Source organism: Colobus angolensis, unplaced genomic scaffold, assembly GCF_000951035.1.
Source record: "Colobus angolensis palliatus isolate OR3802 unplaced genomic scaffold, Cang.pa_1.0 Scaffold158, whole genome shotgun sequence".
Lineage (NCBI taxonomy): Eukaryota > Metazoa > Chordata > Mammalia > Primates > Cercopithecidae > Colobus > Colobus angolensis.
Window position 1 is genome coordinate 27,995 of NW_012114688.1, and position 24,018 is coordinate 52,012.

At 36.6% G+C, this 24,018-nt stretch overlaps 1 protein-coding gene and 1 pseudogene across 5 annotated transcripts in view; one reads left to right on the forward strand and one right to left on the reverse strand.

Annotated features, from left to right (window-relative positions):
- The first annotated feature begins 830 nt into the window (after positions 1 to 830).
- Positions 831 to 24,018, forward strand: part of LEPR (leptin receptor) — a 70,356-nt gene continuing 47,168 nt past the window's right edge. For all 5 annotated transcript variants that reach the window (XM_011936834.1, XM_011936835.1, XM_011936839.1 and 2 more), the window contains exons 1-3: positions 831 to 895; positions 5,829 to 6,152; positions 7,641 to 7,764. In XM_011936834.1, the coding sequence (XP_011792224.1) occupies positions 856 to 895; positions 5,829 to 6,152; positions 7,641 to 7,764 (488 nt within the window). In that variant the 5' untranslated portion in view covers positions 831 to 855. The remainder of the gene's footprint in view (positions 896 to 5,828; positions 6,153 to 7,640; positions 7,765 to 24,018) is intronic.
- Positions 11,308 to 13,570, reverse strand: LOC105508066 (annotated as a pseudogene).

Genomic DNA, 24,018 nt, shown 5'->3' on the forward strand with positions numbered 1-24,018 from the left:
AGAGTGTTGAAAACCCAAGTTGCAGAAGAGCTTAGACTGGCACCAAGTAACAGAAGAGCTTAGACTGGCACCCAACACTCCTGACACCTAATTCAGGTAGGTTTTCATCCAAAGTCCAAGCCCAATATATTAAAATTATACTACTATTTGGATTTATGACATAGTAGTACAAATAATCATATTTGTGATATTTCAAATTGAGTAGAACTCATGGGAAATCTTGTCTCTGAAGTCAGACTTCATTTGGGTATATTAAGCCATCAGACTTTTAATTATTCTAACTCTCCAATATTACCTCATCTGCAAATTAACAATAGGTTTTCAAAAGTCCACTGGTAAAATTTCTCCTCTTTATTGGAAATAAATAGGCAGTTGTTACCTATGCAATAATTATTTGGCCTTATAATATCATAGTAAAGATAAAGACTTTAGAAAACAGGGAAATTTTAAGACCTGAGCATGAAAAAAATTGAAGATGGTGATATTAATGATGTTAGATTAGTTGTTACATATTTAATCAATCTTGTGGTCACTTGTGTTTAGTTAAAATTTCAATCTTATCCTGTGATACGTGTCCTGGTTTGTTATGGCATAAAGGAACACTCAATTTACATTTTTTGACTTGTATTTTTAGTGATATAGGTTGCGTAAAGAAATAAATCTATAACATAATTTAATGTGAGATATTTCTCAGATATTGATCTAGAGTATCACAGGTTATTAAAATTTAGAGACTTATCTATAATCCCTTTCTTTTTATGTTTTCCACAGACAACTTATATATATGTGTTTTTGTTTGTGTGTGTCTTTTAATTTTAGATTTACTCTTTTCCAGGTGTACTTTTCTGAAGTAAGATGACTTGTCAAAAATTCTGTGTGGTTTTGTTACATTGGGGTAAGTTATTTGCTCATTTGCTATTTTAATACCCTTAAACATGGTAGATATTTTGCCTTTAGAGATGTTGTTTTATTTATTAACTAACAGAATTTCCTTTTCCTAGTTAGGAATTCTCATACATGCTTATGATTAAAAATGCAAACCATAGTATAAGTGTATAAATGTGAAAAAGAAAATCCTTCCCAACCTTCTAAAGACAACCTGATGGTGTATCCTTCCAGAATTGTCACACACACACAGACTCACACACACACATACACAGACACACTCATATCTATAGCTGCAAAAATAGCACTGGTCTATACATGTTGTTCTGGATGTTTATTTTTCCATTTAACAGGTTTCCAATTTATCATGATGGCTTTTTATCTTTATCAGTATTTGCTGGGGTACTTATTAGTTTAATGGTTACATGACAATGCACTGTATGAATATATATAAAATTATTATACATTTATATTTATATATAACATATATAGTCCATTTGACCAGTTCCTGATTGATAGACATTTCTTTTTTTGTAACAAATAATACTGCATTGAAAATTCATATATCTTTGTATATTTGGAAAAATATTTCTGTAGATTAATTCTTTTTTTTTTTTTTTTGAGACGCAGTCTTGCTCTGCCGCCAGACTGAAGTGCAGTGGCATGATCTTGGCTCACTGCAACTTCCACCTCCTGGTTTCAAGCGATTCTCCTACCTCAGCCTCCTGAGTAGCTGGGACTACAGGCACGTGCCACTATGCCCAGAAAATTTTTGTATTTTTAGTAGAGACAGGGTTTCACCATGTTGGCCAGATGGTCTCAATCTCTTGACCTCATGATCTGCCCGCCTCGGCCTCCCAAAGTGCTGGGATTACAGGCGTGAGCCACTGTGCCACATTGCCAATAACTTTTGAGCATACCGTTCTCACGTGTTTTTTACCACATTCTGGTGACATTCTGATTGTCTTAAGCCAAATCATCTAAGTTAGATTATGTTCCAAGTTTTTGAAATTAAAGTTAGAGTATCTTTAACAAAACTTATGTGATTTGGCAATTGTTTATCTAGCTTTCTTTAACAAAACTTATGTTGTGGCAACTTTATCTGGCAGCTGTTACCTGTGTGTCAACTGGTTCTGAGCATCTCCTTGGCTACCCCAATCTAAAGGGGCTCTTCTAAGCTGCCCTACAGATCTTTCTTGTTGTACATACTTCTTTCTCATTGCAGCCATCTGTATACCTCCAGAAAATAACCTGGATAGCTCCACAGTTACAGATTTCCAAAACATTATGCCACAAGGGACTATCAAAGAGAAATAGCTCATTCTCTTTTTATATTCTCTAATTTTATTAGATATATTTAAGGGAACTATTCATTCTCTTTTATAATTCTCTATTAATTTTTGTTAGACTTTAGTGTTTTACATTGACTTTCTGGAAGGTTTGTGGTTTGATCAAGTTTGTGAATCAAAATAAATCCCGGGATATTGTTACCTAATAAGATATGCCTTCAGATGAAAATTCTAGACTGCCTTTAGAGTTTAGGATTCATTTTGAGGGAAAGAAATATCATTTGCAAAGTTGCATGTGGATAAAATAGACTCATCTTTTAATTTAACTGCATCAATAGTTGCTATGTTTTTGAAGTTCATCATTACATTTTACATTTAAATACTTATGTGAGGGTTTTAGGCCAATTTGTTTCAAGCAACTGAATCCTCTAGTAGACCTAGAATATATAGTGCTGTAAATTAGTAATATTACATATTCTTGGTTTTGTAAGCCCCCTCTCTCAAAAAAACTTTTCTTTGAGGTGTTCTGATTTTAGAAACATATGTTAGAAGGAGTGAACGAAGTCCAAAGGAACATAATTATAATATGGATTTACTTTTGTAATGTTGTGATACCTAATTGTCGTCAGTATGGCCATAGTCACATTTGTCACATTAATCACTTTGGCTTCAATTTTTGCATCTATACATATTTATGTTAATTTATATCTATAGAAATTGTTAGAAACCAAACTATTAACAGTTATTACCTATGTATCATTTGAATGTTTTTCATTGATAATTGCTTTTGTAATGAAAAAATATATTTGTGAGTTGATTAAAAATTTTATTTTCTTACATTTTTAAATAGCCTTTAGTTTTTAGAGCAGTTTTATGTTCACAGCAGAATTGAGCGGAAGGTACAGAGATTTTCCATAGACTTCCTGCCCCACACACGTATAACCCTCCGTTATCAACTATTCCCCATCAGAGTGGTACACTTGTCACAATTGATGAACCCACATTGACATATCATTGTCACTCAAAGTCCATAGTTTACATTATGGTTCACTCTTGGTGTTGTATATTGTATGAATGTTGACAGATGTATATATGGTGACATTTATCTGCCACTGTAGAATCATACAGAAGAATTTCACTGCCCTATCCATCCTTTGTGGCCTGCCTATTCCTCCTACCTTCTTACCTAACTCCTGGGAACCACCAATCTTTTTATTGTTTCCATAGTTGTGCCTTTTATAGAATGTCATAATGTCATATAGTTGGAATAACATAGTACATAGTCTTTTTCATATTGGTTTCTTTCACTTAGTAATATACATTTATGTTCCTCTTTAAATTTTTATTTTTGTAGATTCAGAGGGTACAAGTATGATTTTGTTACATGGATATATTACATAGTGTGTGCATCACCTGACTAGCGAACATTGTGCACAATAGGTAATTTTCACTGCTCACCCCTCTTCCATCCTCTCCCCATTTTGGAGTCCCCAGTGTCTATTATTCTCTTTTATATGTCCATGTGTACCCATTGCTTATCTCCTACTTATAAGTGAGAACATGTGGTATTTGATTTTCTGTTTCTGAGTTATTTCACTTAGGATAATGGCCTTTAGCTCCATCCATGTTGTTGCAAAATACACGATTTTATTCTTTTTTATGGCTGCATAGTATTCCACGGGGTGTGTGTGTGTGTGTGTGTGTGTGTGTGTGTGTGTGTGTGTATGCGTGTCTGCACATGTGTGTGAATATGCCACATTTTTTTAATCCAGTCATTTGTTGAGGGACACTTAGATTGATTTCATGACTTTGCTATTGTGAATAGAGCTGTTACAAACATATGAGTGCAGGTGTCTTTTTGTTATAATTGTTTCTTTTCCTTTGAGTAGATACTTAGTAGTGGAATTGCTGGATTGAATGATAGTTCTACTTTTAATTCTTTGTGAAATCTACACATTGTTTTCCATAGAGGTTGTACTAATTTACATTCCCACCAACAGTGAATAAGCATTTCCTTTTCTCTGCATCCTCAGCAACATCTATTATTTTTTGACTTTTTAATAATGGCCATTCTTACTGGTATAAGATGGTATCTTACCGTAGTTTTAATTTGCATTTTTCTGATTATTAGTGATATTGGACATTTTTGCATGTTCATTGACTGCTTGTATGTCTTCTTTTGAGAAATGTCTGTTCATTTCCTTTGCCTTCTTTTTAATGGGATTATTTGTTTTTTTCTTGTGGAGTTGTTTCTTCTAAATTCTGGATATTAGTCCTTTGTTGGATGCATAGTTCTGGAAGAGTGCTGGAACCTCCATACCTTTTCGTGACTTGATATCTCATTTTTTTTTAGCCCTGAATAATATTTAATTGTGTGGATGTATCAGAATTTACCCATTCACCTACTGATAAACATCATGGTTACTTCTATTTCCTTACATTGTTACATTTGCCATAACTCTTCAAAATTCTCATTTCATACAAATCCATACAAGATTCTCAGAATTCCTATTCTGCATTACTGTCTATATAAGCCAACACAATTGTTGCATCATTTGGGTAACTTGTTGAAAAAACAATTATGGAGAATTGTTTTGTTTTCAAACAAATATTTAAAAATAAGTTTGGCTGGCGCAGTGGCTCATGCCTGTAATCCCAGCACTTTGTGAGGCCAAGGTGGGTGGATCACCTGAGGTCAGAAGTTTGAGACCAGCCTGGCCAACATGGCAAAACCCCGTCTCTACTAAAAGTACAAAAATTAACCAGGTGTGGTGGTGGGTGCCTGTAATCCCAGCTACTCAGGAGGCTGAGGCAGGAGAATCACTTGAACCCGGGAGGCAGAGGTTGCAGTGAGCTGAGATCGCGCCACTGCACTCTAGCCTGGGCGACAAGAGCGAGACTCCGTCTTAAAAAAAAAAAAAAGAAAAGAAAAAGTTTAACTTTTGCAGATTTTTTGGTACTGGATTGTATAATTGTTCTTAATTTTTATGTTTAAAAAGTGACAATTTAATCAGCAGTGGGCATTTCCCATAAGAAGTCTATTCTTTTGCATCATTTTTTGTGTAATGTGCTAAGGGCGTGTCTTATGTGATGTTTTGTATTTGGAGGATCATGGGAAAATTCAGGAGATCGTCAAAGCTATCATCATGTTGAAGACAAATTTTTTCTAAAAGTGCTCAGCGAAAGCAGTGTTAATATGTTGGTGTTACTCTCTTAAGTACATATTAAAATAGCGCTTTGATGTTTGTTTATATAATTGCACATCCAGATATTTATTTATCATTTATACTGGATATTATATTTATCATTTATAATGGAAGCTAGATAATATGCTTTAGAAAGGAAAAATAAAATATTCAGTGTTTGTTTCCTTTTATTAAAACATAAATATAACATGTCAGATTAAAGAGAAAACATGAAGTGTCAATTTTCAAAAAGAAAAGAGATGTCAGAAAGTGGAGTTATTTCTACAAATGAATGCATCCTCTTGAATATAACACATTGTACAATGGAAGCGCGAAGTTATTCACTTAGTGAGGACTTAGAAAGTTAAATAATTACTGAGCACTACGTGGTTTAATCTCGGATACTTTCTGTTCATATCTTAGTCAAAATGATCACTTTTTTCTATGTGTCTTTTTAATATCCTAACAGAATTTATTTATGTGATAACTGCATTTAACTTGTCATATCCAATTACTCCTTGGAGATTTAAGTTGTCTTGCATGCCACCAAATTCAACCTATGACTACTTCCTTTTGCCTGCTGGACTGTCAAAGAATACTTCAAATTTGAATGGACATTATGAGACAGCTGTTGAGTTTAATTCAAGTGATACTCACTTTTCTAACTTATCCAAAACAACTTTCCACTGTTGCTTTCGGAGTGAGCAAGATAGAAACTGCTCCTTATGTGCAGACAACATTGAAGGAAAGACATTTGTTTCAACAGTAAATTCTTTAGTTTTTCAACAAATAGGTAAGCATTAGCTATTTTTTTAAATGTATTGAACAATGTGTTTTAAGTCTTGTCTTATGGCTCTGATTTTTAACATACATAATCATTTTTATATTGATAATAAAATTAGGATTCATTATGTGAACAAAATAATAAATAATTCCCCAATTATCTTGTATCCCATAAAAATATAACGAGGGAAATATTTTACTTTTAAGTACATTCCTTGTAGTCTTTTAAATTTGCTTTGAAATAGAAAACACACCTTATTTCTGTTAAATATATAAAATATCAAATGACTGATAATATTGTTGAATTGGTTAAATTTTAAAATATTCATGAATAATAATATTTCTTCAGGCAAGGAATATCTCTGAAATAATCTACATTTTAAACATGGGTTTTTCAGAAAGAATAGCTAATGGATGCTGGGCTTAACACCTAGGTGATGTGATGATCTGTGCAGCAAACTGCTATGGTACACGTTTACCTATTTAACTAACTAACATGTCCTTCACATGTGCCCCTGAACTAAAAATAAAAGTTGGAAAAACAAAAAAGCAAAGAAAAAAATTCTTTTTTTTTGTTTAAGTATAATGCATACTCATTGTAGCTAGTGTAGTTAAAAATTCTGCGTCTGGAAATATAAACAACAAAATTATCCCAAGTCTTTTGGAAAAGCTGGGAAGAATGGAGTCAATTGACTCATTCATGTAAAGAGACCTCCAGTATGAGAATACAGGCATATCTTTTCCTCCCTCAAAAGCATGACGACTGGATTTTCACATGTAATGTGTGAGATGTCCCTCCCTCAGACCTTGTTATGATGTTGGCATATTAACTGTCTAATATTAAAAAAAAAAAAGAAAAAAAAGGCTGGGCACAGTGGCTTTAATGCCTGTAATCTTAGCATTTAGGAGACCTAGGTGGACAGATCACTTGAGCTCAGGAGTTAGAGACCAGCCTGGGCAACATAATGAAACCCCATCTCTACTAAAAATACCAAAAAAAAAAAAAAAAAAAAAATTAGTTGGGCATGGAGATGCGTGCCTCTAGTCCCATCTACTTAGGAGACTGAGGTGGGAAGATTGCTTGAGAGCTCGAGGCTGCAGTAAGCCATGATCACATGATCATGCCACTGCACTCCAGCCTGGGTGACAGAGTGAGACCCCATCTCAAAAAAAAAAAAAAGGAAAGAAAAGTGAGAACTGAGCTAGATGAGTTTTGAGCTCTTTTGTCCTATTTAAGTGGTTTGAAATTAAAGAGAGTTTGAGAAGCAATAATTGAATCTAATTCTGTTACTTCAGAAAAAAGGAAACTGAGGGCCAAAGGGACTAAGTGATGGGCAAACGCATGCCCCTAGTTAAAGTCTGTTCTTTTTCTCTCAGAATAGGAAATGGAAGTTGTATCAGAACACTGGTAAATTTGATTTAGTTCTTCTCTTTCACTGAGTTGTTCAGATGGTTTTTGAGATTTCATGCAGTTTTTTTTTTTTTTTTTTTAATTCAGGTGCAAACTGGAACATACAGTGCTGGCTAAAAGGAGACTTGAAATTATTCATCTGCTATGTGGAGTCATTATTTATGAATCCATTCAAGAATTACAACCATAAGGTCCATCTTTTATATGCTCTGTAAGTACCAAATAATTAATTTGGGCATTTCTACCACACAATTTTTTTTAAAAGAGGTTTCATATGCAGAAGTAGATTATAAACCTCTTGCATCCCTACATTTCCTTTTATATGTTTTATTTTTTAATATAGCATTCTGCTCTCTTAGGTTTCCTCTTTTCTCCTGTTAATTGAGGTAGCAAGACAGTCAGGTTTAGGGTCACGATTGTCAGCTCCACGAGTCTACCAACTGTTAGGTTCAAGTTCAGGTTCCAGCTCATGCTGAGGTCCCAAGGGAGTGGGCGAATGGGCAATAGCTGAAAGAACACTGGGGGGCCATAAGCAGGTGAAATGTAGTTTTATTCAGCAGCTCTTTATCAGCAGCTTACTCGGACTAGGTCTCTCATTAGCAGCTCTCTTGCCAGCAGCTTTCTCTCACTTTCTGCCCTGTTTCGACTGCTTGGGCCAGCTGCTCCTATGCACAGCTGCACGACTGGCTCTCCCTTGCCTTCAGGGTCAGCAGCTTAACTCTTTCTCTCTCTGGGCATGAACGTGAGCCAGACTGTGCCATGTCAAGCCATGCCCTGGCTCCCCTTGTCAGAGCAAGACTGACAGCTCTGGTACTCTCTCTCTCTCTGGGTGCAAGAGCGGCTGTACAAGAGCAACTGTACAGTGTCAGCAGAGCAATTATACCTTTTACAGACAGTAGTGGCATACGGCCAAGGGATGGCCTTCCTATGTTATGGCTACATGGCTGTGATAACAGGTGGAGTTACACGCATGCGCTGTACTCGCTGAGTCATGCAGGCCTGGACATCTGGCTTGGCCTAATTCTTGACTGAAGCACATCCATGTACCTTACAAAGATATTGCAGATATAGGTGGGCATAGAGTCTGAAAGAAGAGTGAACTCAATTCAGGAGTCCTAGGTATTTGAGTGGAAAAGGAAAAAAGATGTGTTTTATATTTCTTTTTCAGATGATTTTTCGTATTGGATCTCTTTATAAACTTAAAAATATGAGTGGCTAATATTTATTTGTGCTAGAAAGAGAACAAAGATATTGTTTACAAACAGCCATATACTTATAACTCAAACAGCTAATATGTCCTTCAAGTTTTCTAATTACTCCAGTGATGATATACACCATTTCTATGTCAATTTTAACTCTTTAAAATTCTTTCTCATTAATTCTTCTATTTGATGCTTAAAGTCTCGCCTCCTTCAGTTCTGCAGTTATTGAGATAATACCGTTGAGGAACAATGTGCTAGAAACTGTCCCTGTACAAATGAATAGAGACAGAAAGTAGAATGGGGCTGAGAGAAGGGGAAACTGGGGAGTTACTGTTTAATGGCTATAAAGTTTCCATTTGGGAAAATGAAAAAAGTTCTGGAGTTGGGGGGTGGTGATGGTTGTATAATCATGTGAATGTGTTTCATGTCATTGCACTGTACACTTAAAATGGTTGAAATGTTAAATTTTATATACATTTTATCACAGTACAAATTTAAAAAGAAACTTAAAGACATGTAAAAAAGGGTGAATGGTTGTGATCGCTGTCCTTGAGGTGCTCAAAGGTTAGCAGTTGGGACCTATGCATACAGAGTTTCAGTTTCAGTGGTTACGATATGTATTTGGTAGGCACATAATGTCATGGGAGCTCATGACTGTTGTGAGGTCTTAGATGGGGGTTATCTAGTTCAGCTGGTGAGGGAAGAGAGGAGCCAAGGTTTCCGAAGGAAGGAGATAGCTGAGTTGAGTCATTAGAGATGAATAAGAGTTAATAAGAAAATATGTGGGTAGTGTAGTATTGGGAAGGAGATCAGTATCACCTGGAACCTTCTTAGAAATTTAAATTTGCTAGCTCAGCCTTGTAAATAAAAAATTAGGGGGGTGGGGCTCATTAATCTGTATTTTACCAAGTCCTTTAGGTGATTCTGATGGAACTCAATTTGAAAATTCCTAGTGTAGAGGTTAATATGACAGATTTTAGAGTCAGACTACCTGGTTGTACCACTTACTAAATGCACACACAAAGCACTTACTATCTTTAACAGTTGTTCTACCTCTAGAAATTAATGCAATGGAAATATTTACACAATGCTTAAAAATTATTTGTTGAATCAATACATATTGCCAAAATGTTTTCTAAAAGATTTTCTGATTTACCCTCCAGAAATGTCTTAATGAGCCAAAAAATTATTAGTAAAGAAATAATATTGTCTGAAGGTGGGAGAAGTGAGTGGTCAATGGTCAGATATAGCAGGAAGATATAATAGGGTCTGAATAATATGTATGGATTTGGCAGTGTGAAAATAATGGGTCTTTAGGCAAAGCTCATTCAGGAGAGTGGAAGGAGAGGTTGCCAGAACAAAGCAAAACTTGGAGAAAGGACCCTGAAGAGCTGATCTTTATGCTAGTTCCTCAGTCAGTTGATGGGGGGACGCTGCAGAGCTGGAATTCATATATCCAAGGTATACTATGGCTGGCGCTGAGAATATGGGAAGAAAACCTGGTTACTGGGACCAACTGCTGCTGCCCAGGTGAGGAACCTCTGGCTGGAGTGATATTTCAAGAATGGGAGGCAGAACAGGAGGGATCAACTCCCTTGTCACTCCATTATTCTCGTCTCTTTCTAGCTCCCCCACAGGTAGAATTTAACAAGAATTTAGGTAGCAGAGGAGAACTATGGTTTTCTGAGCTCCAGCCCCAGCATGGCAAAACAGAGCTTAGGGTGCACTGAAGATGGCAGACAATAGCTTAACCATCAGCAAAATTCACTTCATTGGCTCGTTGGCTACTTAGAACATTCACACACACCTTTCTACACGTACCTACCTTTCCCTACAACTTCCCTATAACTTCATACTTTCACCTAATTAGGTGCAACTATACTTTAAAAAAAACCAAAAGAATCCTTTATTTCACATGTATGTAGTATTATAATTCATCAAAATAATTTATAATAGTTAACTGCCTCTGAAATATTATCTTATAAATGATGCCTTCTGAGTTAAACATAATGTAGATTCTTTTTTTTAAAAAATTGTCTGTTTAGAACATACTAAGCAAATGATAAGTAAAATGAAAAAACACTGTCTCCTGTGAAGTCTTCTAAGAAGGGAAATCATGACAAACTCCTGATAGATAAGAACCATTCCATCTTTAAAGGGGATTAAAAAGAGGCATAAATAAATTTGAATAGAAACATCCATTTGCTGAGTTTTGTCGTTGTGTACAGACAAAACTCTAGAGTTAAAATTGTATTGTGATTTTCCTCTATAAGCAGGAAATTCCTTAATAGAAGCTCAGAAATGACCTCAGTGTCTTGGTGAAACATACTTCTTCACCTGCGGACACTCAGTGCTCCCATCTCTATCAGATCTGCTGTGTTACCTCTGTTAACATTCCCAGGCATCTCCAGGAAGATGGGACATGTCATTCTATCCAAGATGGCTCTACCAAACCAAGGCTTTCCTGGCACCAACAACATTCTTTCTAAAGCCCTACACTTCACAGAGGAGGCAAAGCCCGATGAAACACCATTTCTGCTACGGTGTCCATCTTAACCTTCCAACTGCCACTGTTGTGAGGAGGAGCCATCACAGATTGTCATAGCAACAGAGTCTTCCTGACCCTGTGGAGCCATCACTTCTAGGCGCTGTCCAACTGACATCTGGTGCAGCCAATTATTTTCCCCAAAGGTCCATGTCTGCCTGACCCATGGACTCCATGATTCGTGGTGGGTCTGATGAGCTAGTTTCTGTCGTACCTAGACAAAGAAGATGGTTTAAAACCAATTCATGCTCTTCATTATAAATCCAGTTCTGATTTGGGTTCCCATACTCACAGGCCTTAAGCACTAGTATGCCTCCTTTCCAACTTGGGCAGCCCTGAGCCACCAGACATTTGTTGGTCTGGAAGTGATAGAGCCTTCCAAGTTGAAGGACTTGGCGGCATTTTGGCCCTCTACTGATAAAAGTGGGTTGCTGGAATTTGGCATGGGGCCCAGATATCTGCACCTCTGGGTAAATATTATCCAAATACCATTTAAATGATTTGCATCCCAACTTCTTTCTCAATTCAACATGCTCACTGATAGTTCCATAGCTTTTCCTCTTCAGATTAAGTCTTAAGGAAAAATACTGCCCCTTTATTCATCCAGCCAGACACGTGCCAGCCTCAAAGAGTTGTGTTCATGGTGTCCCGGCCTTCAGGAGATCCATATGGTCACCTTTTTTGGAAAATGTGTCCTACTGTAGAGCAAGGCATGATGAAGAACTTACCTCCACACATCCAGATCTGAAATGATATTTCCAAATTTTCTCCTCTCCAGATACCCATGCCAGTATCATACTGTCCAAATTCATGGAAATACTGTCTGTTCCTGGTAGACAATCCTCCAGTCATTATCAGTGACTTTGTTGGTGCTGTGGCTTTTTCTGCTCATCCTAGCTCAGAAAGGGGAACAAGCTCCTATTTGAAGTGCAGCCCTCAGTTGAATCCTCCACGAACAGAGGATGAGCTGTAGGCTAGCGTATTGGCACTAATGATGTCAATCACTGAGAACATCATGGTGTGCCAGTCCACACAGATGACAGCCAGCAAGGACTGCAGTCACATCACATTCACTTCATGTGGCTGTCTAGGAACACAAGGACTTCTGTTGTTTGGATTGCTACACTCATTCTTCCTTGAATCAATCTCTCACACTTTATATTTCTTATAACTTAATTTTTCCAAGGAGGTATTCTTGGACATATTCATCTGGTTCTCCTTTCAAATCATCAAGGTCACTAACAACATCCATGAGGATGATTTCATGAGGCAGGTTTGCTGGCATGCAATTTATGACAATGTGCAGCATCTGGAGACAGGCAGAAAAAGCTTCATTGTGGAAACAGATAACAATATTAGCAACTGGCAGGTCAGGCGGTAGGACTTTACATGTTGCATTCCTTGTCCCTGGCACATCTCTGTGGTAGCCTGCAGTTACTGATAAGCATATTAAAAGCACATTTCTGATAGCCCAAGTCTCTCAACTCCTGAGCACGTTCATTAAAAATCATGCCTAGTTCAGAAGACAATTTCAAGTGGCCTTTTTCTGGATCTTCAATATGACTATCACATCATCAATTTTGTTTGCTTCGAACTGTGGCTCTAGTAATAGACTTGGACCCTGAGTGAAACAAGAATAGAATTGTTTTGGAAATGGTTCATGGAGTCCAGATCCCTTGAGCACATTACATTCTTTTTTTTTTTTTTTTTAATATAGTTTAAGTTCTGGGATACATGTGCAGAAAGTGCAGGTTTGTTACATAGGTATACACGTGCCATGGCAGTGTGCTGCACCCATCAACCTGTCATCTACATTAGGTATTTCTCCTAATGCTCTCCCACCCCTAGCCTCCTACCCCCTGACAGGCTCCAGTGTGTGATGTTCCTCTCCCTGTGTCCCTGTGTTCTCATTGTTCAACTCCCACTTATGAGTGAGAACATGTGGTGTTTGTTTTTTGGTTCCTGTGTTAGTCTGCTGAGAATGATGGTTTTCAGCTTCATCCATGTCCCTGCAAAGGACATGAACTCATCCTTTATTATGGCTACATAGTATTCCATGGTGTATATGTGCCACATTTTCCTTATCCAGTCTATCACTGAGGGGGATTTGGGTTAGTTCCAAGTCTTTGCTATTGTGAATAGTGGATGAGCACATTCTTAAGTGGCTGAGTCAATTCACTGAAGTTGAAATGAACAAAAACCAAAACTGCGCAGGTCACATATATAAAAATGCACCCATAACAGAAATATTGAACTGTGACACTTCCCATTATAGACCTATCATAACTAATGGGCCATTTTCAATTTCTGCAACACTGGCAGTGGCCTTCCAGGACTCAGGCTGTGGCATCTTTCCTCCTGCCACAGCCCCTGTCTGAGCCACAGGAGCTGCTCAGGGGGTGGGGAGTGGTGGGCTACACTTTGAACAAAAGAAGACAGTCTTAGCCTCTCTCCCAAAGTGGGTGATGCTATGTCACAATTGTCATTATGTTTTCTGTGCAACATGTACAGTATTGCTCTCTGGACAGTATTAATTGCTCCTCACATTCAATCACGGTTCTACCTGAATGAATATTGTGGAAGCTAAATATAAAATTGTAAATTTAATAATAGCAAGAATCCTTATATGAAATAATAAGGGGAAGGAAAAGATTGAGAAGAAATTCGTTAATATATAGAAACACACTCACACACACACATGCATGCATACTGTAAGGGAGGTAATATGCATAGCTGCCACTGGTCTCCTTTCTGTATTGATTACCAGGCTGTAGTTAATATTTATTACTAGTGTTAGACCACTGGACTAATTCTTTAAGTCAGCCAGAGGAGGAACCCAGATATAGTGCCACTGCTATTGTATCTGGACATTGAGTGTCCCTGTGGTCATCATTTCCACATGCAGGTCACCTGATGCCACGACTCTGATGAACCTACAAGCCCCTGCATCTTTGTGCAATCATCATGAGGGCCAGTGTTTCAGATGTGGGTATCTAGTTGGTGAGAAGGTGCTCTAACTGCCAGTGTTTCAGCCTTGTATGATGGTAGATTCTTCAGTCAGATGTTGGGCAGCCAGAAAGTAGACAAATGTCCATAACAAAAGTGACTGAGTTATAAATCTCTAGAGCCTGAGAAGCCTGGCTGGAGTTAGAAAGTAGAGGTGGAAGACTAATGGATAATGAATGTCCCAGGGTGGATAATTAAAGGATGGGAAATCATGAGTTTGTTTTTAGTCTATAGAAAGTGACCCAGCAGGGAGAGAAAAGTTGGTAATAGAAGGGGACCCATTGAAGATATTTTATAGAGAGTGAATAATGGAATAGGCAAATTCCATGAAAAGAGCACAGGGTTGGTCTAAAGAAGGCTTACCTCAACTTCTGAGTATTGAGAGAAGAAAGGAAGCCCTATGGTGGATGAAGATATATTTGAAGTTCAGGGCAGTTTCCTGCTTTATTAAGCAAAATAGGTTTTAGCTCAGAGAAAAGTATTCCTTTGCATAGTACTACTTCCTTGTGATGACCTAAATGCTTTGGATGTGATTAAAAATTCTCACTTGGGTTCCTGTTCTAGACAATTTCTGATCTTATCAGCAGTTTAGGGTAAAGTGCTCAGTTTTAAAGCCCTGTGAATATTTGTAAGGGCTTAAATTCTATTATGTATATATTATAATTATGGCTTGAGGTATTTTTCTGAAAAAGATAAGTATATATGTAATATATAGATATATATAATTTCAGAGCATTATAAATTTGAATAGTTACTTACCTATAGCTGAGAATTTTAGCTTCAGTTTAGTCAACTGAACAGTCATTGGTCTATTCCTCTGAACAATAGGACCCAGAAGATGAGAAAATTAGGTAAATTAGGTAGATTTTCAAACTTTCTTACAAGATGATTTTAATTTGGTCTTCTTTTACTTGGAACCTAGGTTTCTAAAAATGTTAGCACAGTAAAACTTGTCATAATTCCAAGGAATCTGAGAAACAGTCTCCTATTTTTTTCCTGCCACATTATACCTCTATGATTTGGTTAATATGTTCATTATACCAACTATCACATGCTGTTTCTGCATTTAATTCTATTTTTGTTTGGCTTTTAAGGCAATGTATCTCCAAGTAATTAAGTAGGACTCTAATTCAATAGGAAGGACTGGTCAATATAGGAAAAGCTGGTCAATACAACCAGTGAGAACTCCATGGAAGAGAAAATCTATAATGGTGGTTACTGTAGAAAAGCTTTGAATCAGACTCACCTATTTTGGACATTGGAGAATTCACAGGAGAAATTTTCAAATGCTTCCATGTGTAAAAATGTATATTTTAAAAGGGATAAAATCTACTGTTTGTAAGGGATTTAAAGCCATATAAATATGTCCCTTAAGGGAAAGCTTTGTTTGGGCTCAGATATTAATGTTTGTCAGAGAGTCTGAAGGACAGATACTCTAGAAATGTAATATTTTGAAACTGCTCTAGAGATTTCCTCTTAGATCTAGGAAGGAAATTCTCTCTATTAGGTGCTTCCTGTGTGTTCCAGGCACTGAGCTGAGCATGGAGAGCAAGGTTCAACAACACAGACTCAACCCTTGCCCTCCCGGAGCTAACATTCTGTGGTAAAAACAGAAGACATAACAGCAAAGTTTGGAAATGCTGTGATGTAATAAATACAGTGCCTCGTGGAAACACTTACTAGGGCTATCCAGCCCAGGTGAAGAGGGAGGAGAGGAGAATGAACCAGAGAGTGAAGAGCATTTGCAAAGGCCCAGAGGCACAGATACCACATGGGAGGACTTGAAAAGTTGAGTGTGGTGGGGCTGGGAAGCTGGGGAATGAAGAAGAAATCAGGATGCAGGGATACACAAGGGTCAGATTGTGAAGGGCCCTCCAGGTCATGCTTGGAGTTTGGGCTTCTGTAACTACTAACACGTACTTTACTTTGTCTTCACAATTACTCCTGCCAGCATTCTTGATGATTTCAGCATCCATGTGATTAATCTACAGTTTCTTGAATGCTTATTTTCAATATTCTTGTGTTTTTCACACCACCTTATTCACCCCTTGTCATGGACATGCTCTAGACTTTGTCATCACCAATTAGCATGCTATAATCTCCATGTCAAGAATCCTGCTCTTCAACCATCTCCCCTTGACCCTTCATGTTAGTTTATTCCCTCTACTACCCAACTTCAGGAAGAATTCTCCGTGGTTCTTGGCTCCTCTTTCTGGGTACCAGGTTTTGGCCTGAGTAACCCTCTCTTCTTCATGAAAAGCAGCCCATATTTGCATCTAAGTTGTTTTCACAGCCTGCTTTCCTATCAGCACAATTTTGAATGGTCCAACAGCTTTTTTTTTTTTTTCTTTTTCATTTTGTTCTGTCTCTGTCTCTTTCTGTCTCTATATTAGCAGTATTTCTGCTAATATACTTCTCTCACAAAACTACCTGGACCTCCAGTGGATCTCTCTGGTGTTCACTCCATTAGATATTATAAAAGCCTGCAAACCTCCTAGAGATCTTTTCTCTGTCTTCTCTTTGGTCTTTGCTCAGAAGGCATTTCTTAATTTTAACAGTGTTTGCTGTCTGGAAGGGCTGGACACTTCAAGACTATGAAGTCCTCTTTTCTTTTGTTTAATGGTGCTTTCTTCAATGTATATCTCTCCTCTTATAGCAAGAAGAAACCAAGAGACATCCTCAACACTTGCTGGAAATCTCCTTAAATATATAATTCAGTTCAATAGGCACATTCTGTACTTTCCGCATGACTACAGATGGTAATGTTAATAAGCTCTCTGCTACTACATAAGAAAGATCACTTTTCTCCATTTTCCAATAACTTATCCCTCACTTCCTTTTGTGACCTTACTGACAGAGTCTTTGAAGTCCACCAGATTTCTACTAACAGTCTGTTTGAGGCAATTTAGGTTTTCTTCACCATGCTTCTCCAAATCCTTCTAGCCTCTGTGCCCTGGTTGCAAAACCACTCATACATTTTTAGGTTTTCATTATGGCAGCACCCCACTTTCAAGTTCCAATATCTGCATTCATGATGTAATGTCATATAATAAATTAACCCAAAACTTGGTGGCTTAAAACAATAACCATTTATTATCTCACAGTTTCTGTGGTTAAGGAATTCAGCTGCAGCTTAGTGTCGGGTGGAACGGGAAGGGAGTATCTGCTTCAGGGTCTCTTAGAAATACTGCACTGAAGGTGTCAGCCACCAGGACTGCAGTCATTTCAAGGTTCACCTTCAGGAGGAGCTGCTTTTGAGATCAGTTCTTGGGGTTCCAAGTTCTTCATGGGATGTTGGACTGAGGGCGTCAGTTCCTCCCTGGCTGTCAGCTGGAGACCTCCTTCAGTTTCTTGTTATGTAGATCTCCCCATAGGACAGCCTACACCATTGCAGCTGGCTTTCCTGAGAGTGAGCCAGAGAGACTCACTGATGATCTTGCTTTTTATTTTCACTGAGAAAACATAAGCAGGTGGAGTTTCTCTAATGACTGCTTTTCTCACCCAAATCTACCAGGCTGCCTATATCACTGACCATGCAATTTTCCTCTCTACTTTTATTGTGAATAAATTCTTTGAGTTCTGATCTAAGGTGAATGCTTTGTCATGTGTTCTGAGTCCTATCTCTTATTGTCAACTCAAGGACTTTCTTGCCATTATCCTCTATTTTCTGCACCATCATGTTACTCTCTCAGCTAATAGACATGATACAATAACTCCCATTTAAAAAATAAATTTTCTCTATTACACATTTCTGTCAAGTAACCCACCCCATTTCACTACTTCTTTTAAAGAAAACAAAGTTTTGAACTGTATGAATATATTATGTCTTCAAAAGTTAATAAAAAAATCAAAAAGTGACTCTGGCCATGAGGGAATAAAAGGGTCTGGGATTACTCTCCTGTCATAAGCAACTAGAAAACTGAAAAAAAAAAAAAAAAACATAGGAAATAATTATTTTCAGACATTGGACAAAGGCAGACAGAACTGTGATTCCTAAGACAAGGAAACAAAATGAGTCCTACTAGTACTTAGGCTTTCTGAGAAAATTCCCAGAACATGGCAGAGGGCTGAGGAACTCAAGCTGAGCCCTACAATCTTGCAGAGACGAGAGTTCAGGGAGTGTAAGGGGCTCAAGTTCACGGGGCAGAGTACTTTGAAAGCAGGGGCATACACAAAAACTTACAGTGCGGCCACTTTAACTCTTTGGCTGGATATCAATCTGGCCATAATGTTGGGTAAGAAAAACTTCTAGTAAGAGAACAGTTATCAGGGAGCTATAAGCTCAACAATTCACAGAAGTCATACAGGTCTGGGAATTGTTCAAGTTCCCATAAACGAGATTGGAGAGACCTTGATGAGTATCAGTAACATTTCGTAGGAACCCCACAAGAGCTATACTTTAAAGGTGGGGCCAAATTAGCCTTAGAGTCAAGGCTACAGTATACTTTTCCCCAAAATGCTTACAGGGTGCCCTAAAAGATTCAAATTAGTGCTGAAATAACATAACTGACTTTCAGAACAAAATCCAGCACTCTTCAAGGTAAAACAAAACAATATAATATTCAAAAATGAAATATTCACAATGTCTGGCAGCCAGTAAACAAATGCTAGATATATGAAAAGATAAGAAAATGTGACCCATAACCAAGAGAAAAAGAAAAAATAGTCAATAGAAACAGACCCAGAAATGACAGAGATGATAGAATTGGTAGACAAAGACAGCTGTCCTTATTAATATGCTCTACATGCTCAAGAATGTAAAGGAAAATATGAATATAATGAGAAAAGAAATTGAAGATTTAAAAAAGAACCCAGTGACATTTTTAAGATGCAAAAGGCATTTTTTTTTTTGTAAACAAAAATGCTAAATATCAATTTGGGCATTTAGAATAATGTTATTCAATAAAAAAGTATTTAGTGTGTGCAGCCCATAGTGCTAGGCTCTGTAAGTGATGCACTTTTCATTCTCCTTCCCTTCTTTCCTTTCTATCAGGATGGACTCATGGATTCTTATTTTAGTTTGTGGGCTATAATGTTATGTCATTCATTTTATTACTGAAATTGTCCCCTATTTGGCCAGTGAGAGCCCATTCAAGCTGACTCCTGTGTAATTTTGATATATCCCCCATCATTTTTGTTTTTTGAGGACTTTCTTTCTAGCAGTATAAGATGTACCAGGTTGATCTTATACTTTTCCTGATATAACACTGGAATCAGCCATTTCTCCAAGGAGCCATGGTTCCTTTTGTTGAAAAATGGTATTTACAAACCAGTGTCTGGAGGATAGTTATTCATTGTTACTGTTTATAGCCCTCTCTGTGTGCAGAGTTAGTTAGTGCACACAATATATACACAATGTGTGTACGTAATACACACAAATCTATATACCTGTATCTCTGTATGTACATAGATTAAAGGGTGTGTATTCATACTAATATGTCCCATTCTAGGTCAAAACCGAAGGGTCCATTCTAAACTTCTTTTCTTTCTTTCTGTTTTGTAACTTTCTTCTCCAGCAGTGAGAAACCTGGCTTCCCTTTCCCACAATGTATTACTTATTTGCTCAGTGCTAGAATACACACAAAGCAGTTTTAGAATTGCTAACCCTTACTGCTGTGAAAAACAAAAACAAGTGTACTAACTGGAGTACAATATTGTTTACACTCATTTTGCCTTTACTAAGGCTAATGGGTACATGGTCAAATATTATGTTCCAAAGTTAAATAGGATAGGTCTTCCCTCTCCCTTCAGGTGGTTATATTATTAACTTGATAGACATTAAGGTCCTGTTTGTTTCAGTTTGCATTCTTCTTTTTTCCCCCACTTTCTCTTATCTTTGTTGATTTTCCATTTATTTGGTGATATCTTACATCTGAAGAGTACTTTACATTTTACAAAATGCTTCTTAAACTTTCCTCCTTGATAAGATTTATCTAGGTCAGCACTTCTTACTTGGCATTCAATAGGTCTGTGGTGGAACTAGATTGCTTGACTTTATTCAGAACATAGATTGCTTAGCTCTGGACCTTCTGAATTCCTCATGGGGTCTAGGAATCTATTTTTTCACAGGTTCTCCAGGTGATTTTTATGATGCGTCTAGTCTGGGACAATAACTTAGTCTCAAATTATTTGGGATTGGCAAGGGAAAATTTTGAGGTAGTGTTTTTATAGATTACCAATGTGAAATTTAAAATAAGTGACTTGATTAAATGATTTACAAAGCTAATAGTAAACTTTCTAATTTCACTTCATTGGTTTGTTCACTGTTTTGCTGTCAGTTCACGTTACAATCAGGAAATTAGGTGGTACCAATTTGGTGTTATTCCTGTAATAATTTAGCATAGAATTTGCTTGGAGAAGTTTTAATATTTTCGTACTTTCTGGAAGAAAAATTGGACCAAAAGTCAGAGGACAGAATGTACTTTCTTTCTAAACCACATATGGCTACCAAAAATGAAATTTCAATACTAAAGAGTTATATCTTTACCTTTTGAGTAAAAATGTTACCAAAAAGTCAAAAATGGTAAAGACACAAAATTTTAAATTCATTTGACAACTGTTTTCATACTATTTTCACTTTCAAGTAAAGTTTATTTACATGTAGAAGTATTAAATAAATAGTGGCACTGAGTTTGTATATGCATATGTATGCTGTAAGGCATAAAATGTTTTGTTGTGTATAAAAATTTTCAAGAATTCCAGAAATTCTTAATGTTTGCTTGTTTTAAGCCAAGTATATTTCCTGTTACTTTTAAAATTTGATGATCCTTTTATCCCCATACTTTAAAATTATCAAATTTGTTAGAGTTTCTTTTGATAGTAATAAAAACAGAGTTCTTAAATTCTTATACCGACTTTGGCATGTAACCAGGTTGGTGGATTCCGGGTCTCACACAAACTTGGGAAACTCCTCTCACAAATCCAGGAAATATGTAATGTTTTTCCTTAAAGAATCATTTGAAGTAATTATATAATTCTCTAATATTTCCATTTATAAAAATATTAACATGATTCAGGTTATAATTATTTTTTAGTCATGGTTACTATGGTCTTTATTAATCTCTAAATAAAATGGCGATGGTAACAGTAAAATTTATCTTGTGATAATAAGGCATGTTGGGTGTAATGAAATGAACACTGAACATGATGCATAAGACCGCAGTTGAGTTCCAGGTCTGCATTCTCTCCAAATCTCAGTTTTTTTTTACCTGTAAAGTAGATGATGTTAGTTCCCTCAAAGGGTGCTTTGAAAAATTAGATTAGATGATATTCCTAAAGGTGTTTCATGTAAATTGTAATAATGAAATTTGATGATATATTTAGTGTGCTTTCTCTATTTTTGTGTCCTTTGCCCATCAAATACCCACCAGTAGAGAGTACAAAATACTTTTGGCTTATACTTGGGGAGGCAAAATTTTCTTTTTCTTAAAGGGCCAAATAGTAAACATTTTGGGGTTTGTGGGCCATACTGTCTCAGTCACAGTTATTCAACTCTGTGCTTGTACAAATGCAACCATAGTTAGTATGTAAACTGAATTAATGTTACTACACTTATGGGCACTGAAATTTGAATTTCATATAATTTTCATGTATCATGAAACAGTCTTTTTTTTTTAATTGAAAATGTAAGTAACCATTCTTAGCTCACAGGCTGTACAAAAACAGGCAGATGGCTGGATTTGGCCTGTGGGCCAGAGTTTGCTGATCCCAAGCTTAGAACATTTTGAAATTAGTTTTAGATTGATTCTGATAGTGTCATGATGGGATTAGCTGTTGACGTGGTTACAGAAAGCTTTTTAAAAAACCAGCAAACAAACAATGAATTACTATAATACACATTTTATAATGTAGATACCATATAGTCATCATTAAGGATATATACTCTATATGATGTTTTGCATGTATGTTACAATTATTAACAAAATGAAAAAGAGATTGAATAAATAGAAAATACATCAGTGAAGTGATAAGGAAACCACAGAGTTAATCTGATTTTAAATTATCCCTTTTTTACAAATATTCAGTGTATTTAGAAAAGGATGGCATTGGCAAGACCATCTAAAGTAAGATGATGTGATTCTAACTTTTCTTTTTGTCTTAAAATATGACTAAAATTTTCTATCATTTAAAATGTTAGTGGAGAATATATGTGTTGTTTTGTGCTCAACTTAGGCAAATATTCTTACTTTAAAATTCTCAAGTTTTTCAGCCAAAGCATAATGCCTTGCAAGCATGTTTCTGACATAAAACACCACAATTTATTCAATTTGTTCACACCCTTTTTGTAAAAGCTTTTATTTTAATATGTGAAAAACGCATAAAAGGTCTGACTTGATATTTTTAAAAATTACATTTTATTTGCTTTGCTTAAAGGTTTAGATAAAATTGAAAGTGCTACATCAGGCTATCTCTAATTCAAAACAATATTTTAGGGTGGATAGCATTTTACAGTTTTCGAACATACTTTTATGTAATTCTTGTCTTTGATATTCATATCCTTGTAAACACAGATGGTTCAGTGATTATCCTGGTTTTATTGATAAAGGAAATTGAGACTCACAAATATAAACTTACTTGTCCATGATCTCATGGCTAATAAGCAAACAGAAGTACTTGATTTTAGATCTCAATGTTAATTTATTGTGCTTTTGACACTAATATCCCTTATACAGTTCCCAGTAGATTTCTTGGCACATTAAAGTCCTGCAAATGTTGTTTCATGGTTGATTTTTTTCTAGTACTAAAGTAATAATAAATTATATCTCAGGAAACTTGAAAATATATCGTAATTCAAAACACTTAATATTAGTGGGGTATGCGTAGAAAGATTAGAGTCTATTTTTCATGTTTTTTATATCTGGATGCTCGTGTATATGCTAGTTTATTGTAGCTTCTTTTTTTTTTTTTTTGAGACGGAGTCTCGCTCTGCTGCCCAGGCTGGAGTGCAGTGGCCAGATCTCAGCTCACTGCAAGCTCCGCCTCCCGGGTTTATGCCATTCTCCTGCCTCAGCCTCCCGAGTAGCTGGGACTACAGGCGCCCACCACCTCGCCCGGCTAGTTTTTTGTAGTTTTTAGTAGAGACGGGGTTTCACCATGTTAGCCAGGATGGTCTCGATCTCCTGACCTTGTGATCCGCCCATTTCGGCCTCCCAAAGTGCTAGGATTACAGGCTTGAGCCACCGCGCCTGGCCCTTATTGTAGCTTCTAAATCAACACTTTTCCATACTGATTTTTAAGTTATTATATCAGTGTTTTCCCTCTACAAGGACTGCAAGATTTCTGAAGGCAGTGATCATGCACTATCTCCCTATGCCCAGGTTTTTTGAAAAACAGAGTGTGGTTTCGGTAGGCGGTAGCAGGTATTAATGGATAGAATGGGGCAGCACAGGTGAGATGGGTAGTCAGAGGCACTGTTACTCCTCGCTCTTCTCCCCACTGCTCTTATTCTATAGTCATTTCATTTACACCAAGACTTAGACTCTCTAAAGGATGAGGCAGATTTATAAAAAATCTGTTAAGTAAGAAATAACAACTTTCTGTTCTTGGTTGCATACTATTATTTTTTATGCCCTGTGTTTGGTAACCCTACCCAGCTAATTATAATTATATTTTTAAGATTAACTTGCTTATTTGAAGGTTTAAAATGATAGGCAAAGTATTGCTTACAAAAATTTTCCTAGATTTTCTTTCTTTTTGTAAATAGTTTTATTGA